This window comes from Nicotiana tabacum, chromosome 22 (genome assembly GCF_000715075.1).
Source record: "Nicotiana tabacum cultivar K326 chromosome 22, ASM71507v2, whole genome shotgun sequence".
NCBI classification, from domain to species: Eukaryota; Viridiplantae; Streptophyta; class Magnoliopsida; order Solanales; family Solanaceae; genus Nicotiana; species Nicotiana tabacum.
Genome location: NC_134101.1, coordinates 64,714,739 through 64,728,256, shown reverse-complemented (window position 1 = coordinate 64,728,256; position 13,518 = coordinate 64,714,739). Strand labels below are relative to the sequence as shown.

The window sequence follows — 13,518 nt, the reverse complement described above, 5'->3', positions numbered from 1 at the left end:
TTGTCACCAAATTTCCTAGTAATAGCAAGGGCAGTAGGGAGATTCTCTAGACTTGGCCATTTTAGTTTCTTATAATCTTTGTACCCTTCAGCAAGTACACCCAAGATCTCTCTCAGCTCTTTCTCATCAAAAGTTACTTTCACCGCATTTACCACACTGGTGACCCTACCATCTTTTATCTCACAATTGTCCATAAACTCTACAATTTCATTTCTGGCTAGCCTGCCATCCATTTGAAGGACCATGTCCTTCCATCCTTGCAACTGTAACTTCTCCAAAAGCATCACCATTTCTTCCTCCTCCAAGTCCCTGAGGAGTATGCCTTTCAAGATAGTCCTCTTTCCAAATTTTACCATCTTGTCTTTCTCAGCATCAGAATCATCTTCTTCTTCCTCTCCACTCCATTCTTCTTCCTCCACAATTTTTATTTTTCTTGATTTCACAGCAGACCTGGTTCTTTTAGCCAAAGTGGATGGTTCAGCGGACTTTGACTTTGAAACAGACTTCTTTGTGGAAGTCTTGGCTTTCTTAGCTTTAGAAGTCAGAATCTCCACTTCTTCTGTCTCATCTTCATCTCAAAGAACCAGGTCTATCTCATCAATTTCAAAAACCTCAACAGGCTCACCCACTTTCTTCTTTCCCTTAGCAGCAACTTTTATTTTACTTTCTTCTAAGGCTTTCTCCAGTTCAGCCTCACTCTGCTTCTTCTGACTTCTTATGGCTCTTCCTCTTGTGGGAGGAAATTTAACAAGGATAGAAGAGGCAATCTTCATTTTCTTGTTTGCCCTAGCAGTGCTAGGGGTGTTAACTCCTGAACTTCCTTTCTTCTGGGGATTGTAACTTGCAGTCACCCTTTTCAGTAGGTCTGCGGGAGTTTCCTATTCAGATGGAACAGGTTCATCTACATTTTTTCCAAGTTGAACCAGCCCCTCAACAGCTTCTCCAGACCCACTTCCCCTTGTTTTTCTCACACTCTCCTCTATTCTAGCAGATTCCTCACCCCAAATAACCATTGCACCTGATTCTTTAGTTAGACTAACAAGAGTGGGTGAAGAACCAACCACTCATTTTCCCTTTCCCCTCATAGTACTCCGAGCACCCTCACTCTCTTTTTCTTTTCCTTTTTTATTTTTACCACTAACCCTTCCAGACTTAGTAGTTTCAACACCTGCCATGAATCCTACCAGCACAAACATATTCTCCAAATTCGTAGCAACCTCAAAAATAGTTTCAGGAGTAACTTTAAGGCCAGATGATACATGTTCAGTCTCAGAAGAAACTGTTTCTTCCCCCCCTCAGTAACAGACTTAAATGGGTCTTCAAATTTCTGAGGTTCCTAGACCTTGCTATCCTTTAATTGTTTATCTAATTTCTTAGATAATGTGCTCCCAGCCACAGTCTTACGAACAAGCATCTTAGTTCTTCCTTTCTTAGAAAGAGGTGTGGTTGAAGGTGTGGTTGAAGGTGTGATAGATGGTGTGGGTGTGGTTTCCTTGGGTGGGGATGAAGGATTTTCAGAAGGGTTTGCCATTTCTGAGTTTAGGAGCTTTAGAAAACGAGTTTGTGTGAGAGTAGAAGAGGAGAGAAGTTTGAGAGAATTTGGACGGCGTGAAAATTTAGAAGTGAAGAAACAAATGAATCCTAATCAATATAAAGTGGAGGAGTTCACTTGAGTAACAACATCTTTTGCAGAAGAAGTCTAATCAAATGCAACTCAGTTTGAGAAGACGTTCAAGACTATCCCTAGAATCTAGGCACTTAATGCAGTTAGGAGTTCTTTTGAACGGAACTGGTTCATTTTGTAACGGATACGTCCAAAAAGGATTTGGGACTAGATGGGACTCTTCTTTTAATCATGATCCAAATATAATTATCCCAAATTATGCAGAGTGTCGAATACATACCAAGTAATCTTGATGAACCAGGTTCTTCACTGAGAAATCTCTTATGTAAGTATGAATTTTTCAAGAAAATAGAGATAATATCATTAGAGATTAATGAGTTTTTTTAGCACATGGAACAGGAGTATACTATTGAAAGTATGAGACTGAGCAAAATCTAATCTAACTATATACAAAATTTACAGATTTTCTAACCAAAACAAATTCATTTTTTTCATTTTTTTTCAATTGTGAAATTTTGAACTGGTCCTTTTAGGTGATCTTAATCATCCCTAATTCTAACTTGTTCCTTTCAAAGTGATCTCTACTTAGAGCTTTTGTGATGATGTCAGCTATTTACTTGTCAGTAGTACAAAATTCCACAGTGATCAAACCCTTTTCATAGTTGTCCCTCAAAAGGTGATGCCTAACATCTATGTGCTTAGTTCTCTTATGATGAACCAGGTTCTTGGTCATATTAATTGCACTAGTGTTATCACAAAAGATGGGGATATAACCAACATCAATTCCAAAGTCCATTAATTATTGTTTGACCCACAACAATTGAGCACAACATGAAGCAGCAACAACATACTCAGCTTTAGTAGTAGATAAGGCCACATAATTTTGCTTTTTGGTGGCCCACGACACAAGGCATGAGCCAAGAAAATGTGTCATACCTGAGGTGCCCTTTCTATCCACAAGAAAACCTACATAATCAGCATCAGTATATTCCACTAGATTGAAATTACTACCTTTTGGATACTATAGACAAAGGTCAGTGGTGCCTTTTAGGTATCTCAAAATCCTCTTGAGAGCAGTCAAGTGAGACTCCTTTGGATTCGCCTGAAATCTTGCACAAAGGCCTACACTGAAAACAATGTCAGGTTTACTAGCAGTGAGATACAACAATGAGCCAATCATTCCCCTATACAACTTCTGATCAACAGATGAACCAGGTTCATCTATATCCAACTTTGTAGTTGTTGCAATAGGAGTGTCAATTTCTTTGGAATCTTCCATTTTAAACCTTTGAAGCAACTCTTTTACATACTTCTGCCGATGGATCATAGTTCCATTTGAATTTTGTTTAATTTGTAAACCTAAAAAGAAATTAAGCTCACTCATCATGCTCATTTCAAATTCACTCCCCATTAGTTTAGAAATTCTTTACTTAACTTATAAGTGGTTGCTCCAAAGATTATATCATCAACATATATCTAAACTACCAAGAGATCTTTACCTTTTTCTTTCAAGAATAAAGTATTATCAATTTTACCTCTCTTGTAGCCATGCTCAAGCAAATATTTTAATAATATTTCATACCATACTCTTGGAGCCTGCTTGAGTCTATAAAGTGCCTTGTTAATCTTGTACACATGATCAAGACATTCCTTGCTTTCAAAGCCTGGAGGTTTCTTGACAAACACTTCTTCCTTTAGATAGCCATTGAGGAAGGCACTCTTGACATCCATCTAATGGAGAGTGAATTCCATGTAAGCAGCAAAGGTTATGAGGAGTCTAATTACTTCCAATCTTGCAACTGGAGCAAAAGTCTCATCATAGTTTATGCCATCCTCTTGACTATATGTTTGAACCACCAATCCTGCTTTGTTCCTTGTAACTATTCCATCTTTATCAAGTTTGTTTCTGAAGACCTATTTTGTGCCAGATATTGATCTGTCCTTGGGTCTTGGTACCAGATGCCAAACTTGAATTATCTTAAATTGGTTGAGTTCATCTTGCATTGCATTCACCCAGTCTGTATTCTACAAAGTCTCAGCAACATTTTTAGGTTCAATAAGAGATAGAAAAGCATCAAAAGCACAAAGATTCTTCAAAGAAGATCTGGTTTTGATTCCAGAGGTTGGATCAGTAATTATGTTCTTAATGGGATGAGAACTTTGGTACTTATAAGGTTTTACAACCAGCTGGTTTCCTTTAGATGTTCCTTCAGTGTTTTGTTGCTGAGGAACAGGTTCATGGACAGGTTCCCTCAGGGTTTGAGGATCAATTCTTCTTTGTTCAGTTCCCCCTGTCAGGTTGCCCTGGGTAGAAGGACATGTTCCATCACCTGTTCCTTCCTTTGGTGCAGCTTCAGTCTGGGCTGTGGTTTCATTTGAGTTTCTAACCAACCCAATTGCTTCATCTTCATGTTTCTATCTCTCAGAAAAAAATGTTAGTTTCATAAAAAATTACATGTATACTTTCTTCTACACACATAGTTCTTTTGTTATAAATCTTGTAAGCTTTACTATGTTAAGAATATCCCAAGAACAGTCCCTCATCACTTCTGGGATCAAACTTACCTAGGGAGTCTTTACCATTATTGTGCACAAAGCACTTGCATCCAAATGCCCTAAGATAGAATATGTTTGGCTTTCTCCCTTTAAGTAACTCATAGGGACTCTTCTCTACAAAAGGTCTAGTCATGTACCTATTTATGATGTAACATGCAGTGTTCACAGCTTTTGCCCAGAAACTATGGGGCAGTTTACTAGAAAGAAGCATAGTCCTAGCCATATCATCAAGTGTCCTATTCTTTCTTTCAAGTACTCCATTTTGTTGTGGAGTCCTAGGAGCAAAAAAGTTATGATCTATGTCATGTTCATCAAATTTAGCATTCTCAAATTCAATACCATGATCAGACCTAATTGATGCAGGTTGATTACCTAGTTATTTCTGAGTTTTTATAACAAATGAAGTGAACATGTCAAATGCTTCATTTTTAGATGTTAAAAATGATGTCCAAGTAAACCTAGAGTAATCATCAACAAGCACCATCACATATCTCTTACCACCTCTGCTTAATGTTCTTATTGGTCTACAAAGATCCATATGGACCAGTTCCATCGTCTTGGTGGTGCTTACCACTTTTTTGCTTTTAAAAGAGGATCTTACCTGCTTTCCCCTTGCACATGCCTCACAAACCTTATCTTCCTTGAACTTAATGTTAAGTAGTCCTATCACCAAGTCCTTGAAGATAAGTTTGTTGAGTTGACTTAGACTGGCATATCCAAGTCTCTTATGCAAGTGAGTTCATTTACTGCAAGTGTGGACAGATCTACAATATATATGTTGTTCCCTCTTTTTCCCTGCAAAACTATCTTGTCAGTGGTAAGATTTATCACAAAGAATTTGGTAGATGTGAATGCTACCATGTTACCTCTATCACACAGTTGTGATACACTTATTAGAGTGTACTTTAGTCCATCTATCAAGTAGACATTCTCAATAGAATGAGAATCATTCTTGCCTACCTTTCCAACCCCAATGATCTCACCTTTCTTACCATTTACAAAGGAGACATTACCTCATTTAAGGCCTTCAAGTGAAAGGAACTGGTTCTTGTTTCCTGACATGTGCTTTGAGCAGCCACTATCCATGTACCATATTTGACTGCTCTCCTTCACTTGGACCTGCAAAAAGAAATCAGGGGTTAGTCTTAGGAACCCAAACTAGTTTGGGTCCCTTTCTATAGGCAAAATGATGAATTAAATTCTTTTTAGCCCAACTTGGTAGCCTATTTTTCCCTTGAACAATATTTTTATTCTTTTGACTTGCCTTTTTTTTTTTTGAAGTGCATTCACTTTTATAGTGACCTGTTTTACCACAATGTATGCAAATCTTGTTCTCAAGAAGTGTGAGGTACTTGCTTTTAGGATCCCATTTAGGTACCAGGTTCCCAAAGTCAAGTCCTCTTCTGTTGCTACTATGATGTTCCTATAGCTATGAAAGTACATCGGATGACCTGTTCCATTTAGAAGTTCTGTCTAGCTCATGCTTGACCTTGCTTAAATCCTCCTTTAGGATTCTTACCTGCTCATCCCTTTTATACAACTCATCTTTCATTTTTCCTATATTTTCTTCTAGAGTGAGTTGTGTGTGATCAACTGTCTTTTTACCTGTTCCTAATTTTAGTTTTAGATTTTCAGATCTAAGCTCTAGGGCAGTTGAGTCAAGTGCATAAACCTGGTTCTTCAAAACAATATTTTCACTTACAGTTCTACTAACCCTAAGTTCCAGGTATTTGCACTTAGCCTTTAAAATCACACATTCTTTAGACAACTGTTCCTTTTCATTGTTTACATCCTCAGATTTATCAATTAGTTCTAGAAGTAACTCAGATAACCTTTCTTTAGACAGCAATTTAATCTTGTCTTTGAGATGAATTACACTTACCTCAGTTTCCTCGTCAGATTCTCGGATGGCCATAAGTGCTTGTTCATCCCCATCATCATCATCTGAGTTTTCTCCCCAAGCAGCGACCATAGACTTGGTTGATCCTTTGCTTTTCTTGGGTTGAACATTCCTTCGTTCGGTTATTTCCTTCGTCTATTCAATTTCCCATTGGAGACAGTTTTTAATGTGGTGATCAGTCTTTCCACACTTGTAGCATCAATAATTGGTTTACTTCTTAGGAACTTTTGATTTACTATAGCTTCCATTTCTTGAAGGACATTTTCCTCTTCTCAAGTATTTCTTGAAATCCTTAGTGATCATAGTCATTTCATTATCTTCAAGATCAAAACCTTCAGTGATTCTAAGTGCCAGGCTCCTTTCCTTCTTTGGTATATCCATTTTCATGGTTTGTCTCCTAAGTTCATAAGCAGTGAGATTTTCAATTAATTCATCCGGTGGGAGGGTTGCAATGTTTTTTGATTCCTGAATGACAGTAATTTTGCTCTCTCAAGTAACAGGCAGAACCCTTGTCAATATTTTCTCGACTCTATCTTCTTCAGAAATAATCCTTCCAAGAGACTTTAGTTCATATGTCAATGTAGTGAACCTGGTATACATCTCTTGAATGGTTTCTCCTTCCTTCATAGTAAAGTTCTCATATTGAGAATACAGTAGAGTTTCTCTGGACCTTTTCACCCGAGGTGTTCCTTCGTGAGCCAATGCAGAGTGTCCCAGATTTCCTTGGTAGTGGTACAACTTTGGATTCTGCTATACTCATCTGGACCAAGTCCACAAACAAGCCACTTCTTGGCTTTGACATTCTTCTCCAATTTCTTCAAGTCCTCAGTTGTGCAATCTGCTCTTGTCTTTGGTACCTCTACTCCTTCAGCATTTATCTTCATGGTAGACAGTGGGCCATCTGTGACAATGTCCCATAGCTCATAGTCTTATCTTATGATGTGATCTCTCATCCTGTTTTCCACCAGGGGTAGTACTGGCCGTTGAAGAGTGGTGGCCTAGCAGTGGATTGACCTTTCCAGTTTCCAGGTGGTGCAGTCATCTTGATCTTCTCCTAAGGTATTAGCCTCTTCAAGGTTAACCTATTCCGATACCAATTGATATTTTATATGTCAATGCGACACAAGAGGGGGAGTTATTTGTATGGTGTCCAATTTTTGCGTGTACTGATTATAGAAGGACCTGGTTCTTCTAAGCGTTTCTTAACCTACTGTTGCTCAAATAGTAAATGCGAAAAATAAAGAACATAAGTATTTTTACGTGGAAAACACTCGGCTCAAAAGGTGAAAAACCCATGACCTACTACTCAGTAGGATTTTTTCCAACACTTCACTAAATCACTGAGCCAAAACAGCATTTACAAAGACTCTTTGTAAACCTAAGGATTACCTCTAATCCCGTTGTGGCAACCAGCCTCTAACTGTTGCGACAACTTCAAGTTAACTCTAACTTGAATACTCAGAGTACCTATTACAATTGCTTCTAGATAAAGCTAAAAGGTACGATTTGAAAATCACCTAATACAATTGAACTAGAATAAAAGACAAACACTTGGAACTGCTACTTCAATCTTGTTCATGTAGCTTCAGGTTCGCAGACTTGAATCACACAAGAATTGCTTGCAAAATGCGTTGCTATTTTGCTCTCAACTCACGTTTAACTTCTGCTTTTGTGCGTGCATGTAGAATGAGAACACCATGCAATATATAGAGTTAGTAGAATAAGAAACAACTAGAGTTCTAATGTTACTCTTCCTTGGTGGAAGAGTTATGGTTATCCTCAACTTCTAACTCCTCCATTATCTTGGATAGTGTTCTCTTTGAGTAAGGAGTCCTTCTCCTTATCAAATATGCAACCTTTTCGATCAGGATATATCAGATATAACAAGTTAAGCTTATCTCCTTCACGTGCATTCCTCATGCTCGAATCTGCCCGTGTCTGTGTACACAGGGGATGGACCCGATTTATACCTGAGCTTCCTTTGTTAATCTTCAAAACAAAACTTCACTTGGGCCAACAACCTGGAAATGGAATCATAAAAGGCAAGATAGCAATTAATGCATATGAATAGACATAATCAAACATGAATAACATTCCAATCGTGAAATTGAAAAACAACAGTTTCAGGCAACCATGTCGCACAACACTCAGTAGAAGAGTCAGTGAAATAGAGGGAACTAATCTCTCTCAAGCTTATCAAATAATTAAATAGGTCGACATGGTTATGAAATAATCTTAGTGGGCGTTTGGACATAAGAATTTGTAAAATCCCAAAATAAATGAATTTGTTTTCAAGTGAAAATGGTATTTGAAAACTAGAGTTGTGTTGGGATATGAAAATAATTTTGGGTTGTTTTTGAATTTTTGTGAGTCATTTGAGTGAAAAAATTATAAAATATCTTTTTGGAGTTTTTTAAATTTTTGAAAACTTTCAAAATTCATGTTCAAGTGAAAATTAAAAATTTTAAGGCCAAACACTGATTTTAAAAAAATATGAAAATATTTCAGAAAAAAAAGTAAAAAAAATCTTATGTCCAAACGGGCTCTAGTATGGATGATCTTCCAACACCACTTCTAAGCAAACATACCTTAATGGTTCAATGAAATGGGTTTATTTTTTTTATATATTTATTAATTGATTGTCAAAGCAACCATAATAACCAAACAAAACAACCTTAAGACCAACAAGATTTCACCGCACATCTTTTTTCTTTTTTCAAATAACTCTAAGTCAGCTCGCACACGCCTCAATTTAAACTACCCTACACCTGCTACCTTTCCACCAGCACATATATCGGGTAACTCTTCCCACCAGGGTTTAGAAAGGGAGAATTTAACTAGCATAGCCTCTGCTAGGTTTGTCACCAACTCTTTAGTCCATAGGCCACCCCACTAGGGACGTTTTCAGGATATATCTAAGGTAAAATCAGTCAAGCTGAGATACATTCACAGAAAAATTCATGATAAAGATCTAAGTCATGATTGGAAAAACCACTGTATGTACTGCAGATTGCTGGTTCTGCCACCCTACTTTATTTATGATACTAGAAAGTGTTCTTATTTGCGTAAACTTGTCCATACTATCGACAAGTTAGTAAACTCAGTTGGGAAGTGCTCACCTATTGGTTCTTGGACACCCCGTTTTAGAGTCTTTGATCCTTCACCAATCTGAAAGCAGCTTCAATCAGACAATCTTAAATCAGATTCGCCTTCCAGAATGTCACTCTGTCATGTTTCGAAGGAAATTATTTCCACTCTGAACACGATTTCACCCATCCCACTGGCCATTTGACATGACAGAGTTACTACTCTGAGTAAAACTGAGATGTGAAAATGTGGACAGAATGTTGGCCAGAGTTTTCTCAACAACCCTGGAGGAAAATCCATAATCATTCGTGAATGGAGAAAAGTTATCCCTCACATCAACAAATCTCTGATTCTCATGTGGAGATAGAGATCTTTGCATCAGTAATTGAAGTCTTGCCTCATTTTCAGTAGTACTTAACATTGGAGGAAAACTTGGAGACAGTCTAAGTTAGATATATTAAGGCCATTTTGAACCCTCCCTGCCAAAATTGCAGGATCCATAAACTCAATATTTCCAATTGAAGGAGTCTGAAATTGATTGCGAAAGAAGGGTGTCTCAAGCATGTGGCCTGCAAAATAAAAACGATATTTAAGTATCAGAGACATGTCCAACAGGGTAGAAAAACCGAAAAGCCAGAATTACTTACCAGAGAGAGTCAATATGTTGTTCCATTCTCTGATGAGAAGTGAACCCCACCCTGGGGGTGGTGCTCTCTTTGGTGCTGAAAATCCGGGAGGTGCTGACACTCTTTTAATAATCCACCACAAAATATTAAACCAGAGGCACTTCAAACTTCTCTTTTTCGGGGATAACCTACTTCAAATTAAATTCCGAAAAATAAAAGATGCATATAGAAAACTAAATATAAGGATGAGTAATAAACTGACCTTATAGCTTGTTGGAAGAGAGATGAGAATAACAGTTCGAAAAACCATTACTATCCTTTTTATTAGCTACAGAGAAACCATTCCGAGCATCAAAACTATCAGGTCGATAGCTCCTGTTATTTAATAGATCATGTGCGCGAGAATGACAATCAAGACTTTGCTCAATGTAACCATGTGATGATTGAAAATCAGTTGACGGGTGCACATGAAAAAGAAAACATTGATTGATTGTTGTTTTGAAACTTTTTTGAACTTGAATCTTTAAGAGACCCTTGTTGATTCTCAGTTTCACCCAACAACTTGGCCAAGTTCCGAGTAGAAGATAATGACTCACCCCATGGATCAAAATCCATAGAGAAAATATTAGAAATTAAATTGTTCTCCCTTGTATCTATAGTAGTACTATGGTCCACACAAGCAGATTCACCTTCAAATGTTTCCAGATGCATCATTTTACCTTCATTAGATATTAGACAATAACTTTCATCAATTCAATCCTTTCCAAATTCGCCACCCAGTTGATAACATTGTTAGAGTATGATCTTAGTAGTGGTCTAATACTAGAAGGTTGTAAATTTAGAGGTGTCAAATGGGCGGGTTGGGCCAATTTTGGACGGGTCAAATGACCCGCCCAAAAGTTACTTGGGCTAAGATTCGCTAAAATTTGGGTCATAACTCAACTCACCCAATTCTTATCAAACTTTAATTAATATATATTATTTTCTTATGAATTGTATATTTACTAAATAAGACTTTTTTTCTTTTGTTATGGTTATATATAATATATCAAACAAAAAAGTAAATTTATTTCTAAGATATTTTGGCAAAATTACTTATAGATCGATTTGGGTTAAAAATAAACCCAATTTTAAATGGGTTGAGTTTAATAACAAGCCTAACCTTGAGCGGGTTAGGCGGGTCATTTGGGCTTGGGCCAAATTTGACAGCCCTAGTTGTAATTTGGAATCAGCTCTCCTGTCTACAATTTGCATGTTGGCTTCAGTAGGCCCAACAATGTCAGTGAGCAGCGGATAGCCCTTGGCCAGAGCTAAGGAGTGAAAGTAGAGGATGGATTTTTCAGTAATTACTTGAGGATCTCTCTGTCTCTGTTCATCAAAGAAGAGTAAATCATCCTCCATTTCAGGAGTAGCAACTTCCTGCAATATTTGATCTTGTGTCTCTAATCTCATATCAGACTTTACTATTGAGATACAAATCTCCTGTACAGAAGTTGCAGATTCGCCAGTCATCTCAGAAGGCAAAGGTTCATTCATTTGCTATGTGAAGCTATGCTGTGACTTTTGATGCCTACCTGATAGGCTCTATGCATCCCTGTTATGTTTTGATGATCTAACAAACTTAATGCTAAGAACTAGATAAGGAACCTGTTACACATCCTCAAGTACTTAAGATCAACAAGTCTCAAAGTCGGGGATATAGTTAAACTCTTCAAATTCAGAGAAACAACAGAGGGAACAGATGAACATCAGTTTTCTTGGTGACCGTACCAGTCAACTCCCCAACAGTTGTAAAGTTGCCGCCTGCACACACAACAGTGCAAAACAGTGCAATAGTCAATTTCATTGGGAATGCTCTTGTACCAAACAAGCTTGCATCATTCAAGTGATGTTACCAATGTTATATTAACATTAACCAAAGACAAAACATCACTTGAACATTTTGAAGAATCAATCTAGCTTTCTCTCAAGTCTGTGCATCAATCCAACAATCGATTCTCAAGTGCTTCAAGAACAAAGAACTACATAACAAGGACCAGTTCCCTATATCGAGTCATCACATGTCCTTAGTTGTATTGTACCTTTGTTAAAGCTTCTTACTTGTAATTCCTAGTTAGCTTAGTTAGAAGCAATTGTGTAGGAAACTTTTGTTTAATCATAAACTCTGTGTTTGTGTCTTGGCTAGGTTTAGTCGAGCTGTAAGTGATGACTTATAATAGAGCTATTACAAAGTGGCTTGTAATAGAGTTGTTACAAGTTAGTAAGGGATTAAGGAGTCAATTCCTAGGTTACAAGAGGTTGTAATCTAAAGTTTGCTCAGTAGTGAAGTTGAAATCTTACAAGGGTAGGTCCTGGTTTTTAATCCCGTGAGCTGAGAATTTTTCACGTAAAATTCTACTGTATCGTTTACTTACTGCTGTGTATGTGTGTTCTGTGGGAACTTATAAAGAACCTGGTTCTCTATATAGTTTCGTGGACCCTTAGTTTCTATAAATTGGTATCAGAGCAGGTTCTTTTTATCAGGCTAACACCTAGAAAGGATCCCCACGGCTGTTCCACCAAACTTTGAAGAAGGTCAATCTACCTACAAACCACCAAGGTTCAACGACCAATACTATGGATGGTGGAAGACAAGGATGCATGATTTCATCATGGCTGAAGATTCAGAGCTCTGGACATTATATGCGATGGACCCTTCGTCCCTATGAAGACCATTAGTGACCCAGCAGTAACAGTTCCCAAAACAAGAAAAGAATTCATTGATGCTGATTGCAAGGCCATAGAGAAGAACTTCCGAGCAAAGAAAATTCTTATCTGTGATATTGGACAAGATGAATACAACAGGATCTCAGCATGTCAATCTCCTAAGGTGATTTGGGAAGCTCTCCAAACATCTCATGAAGGGACAACTCAAGTCAAGCAGTCAAAGATTGACATGCTTACCACAGAGTACGAGCTCTTCAGGATGAAGGACGACGAGTCCATCCAGGACATGCACACTCGCTTCACCTCCATCATCAATAAGCTCCATTCTCTGGGAGAAATCATTCCAAGGAATAAACTTGTCAGGAAAATACTGAGTGTATTACCCAGTTCCTGAAAAAGCAAAGTAAATGCTATCACGGAGGCAAAGGATCTAGAGAAGCTGACCATCGACGAGCTCGTTGGGAATCTGAAGACGTACGAAATGAAGAAGAAGAAGGATAACAAGAGAAGAGAGCCCAAGAGGGAAAAGAACCTGGTCCTCAAGACAGACAACAATGAATCAAATGGTAAAGATACTGATATGGCTTACTTGATAAAGAGATTTCAGAAAATGGTTCGCAGAAATAGAGGTATTCCAAAGCGGGGAAGCTCCAGCAAGCCAAGAGGCTATGACTTATGTCATAAGTGTGGGAAGTCAGGGCACTTCATCAAAGATTGTCCTCTCCTCAAGCAAGATCAGTACAAGCACAACTCAGACAAGGCAGCTAAGAGGAACCAGGTTCCTGACAAACGATTCAAAAGGAAAGATGTTGCCGACAACGTTATAAAACAAGCTCTTGATGCATGGGGAGACTCCTCCAATGAATCGAACGAAGATCATGACAAAGGTGACAACTCCATGATGACAGTAGAAAATGAAGCAACTGAATATGACTCCATCTTTGCCTTGATGGCACAATCTGTTGATGACGAAGATGATGATGATGAGGTAAACTTTCTAGATATTCAAAGAAATATGA

The 13,518-nt window shown here is 37.9% G+C and overlaps 1 protein-coding gene across 1 annotated transcript; it reads left to right on the top strand.

The window, feature by feature from the left end:
- The first annotated feature begins 12,497 nt into the window (after positions 1 to 12,497).
- Positions 12,498 to 12,893, top strand: LOC107759319 (uncharacterized). Its single transcript, XM_016577207.1, has one exon. It carries the CDS (start codon positions 12,498 to 12,500, stop codon positions 12,891 to 12,893), a length of 396 nt encoding a protein of 131 aa, XP_016432693.1.
- Positions 12,894 to 13,518: the final 625 nt, after the last annotated feature.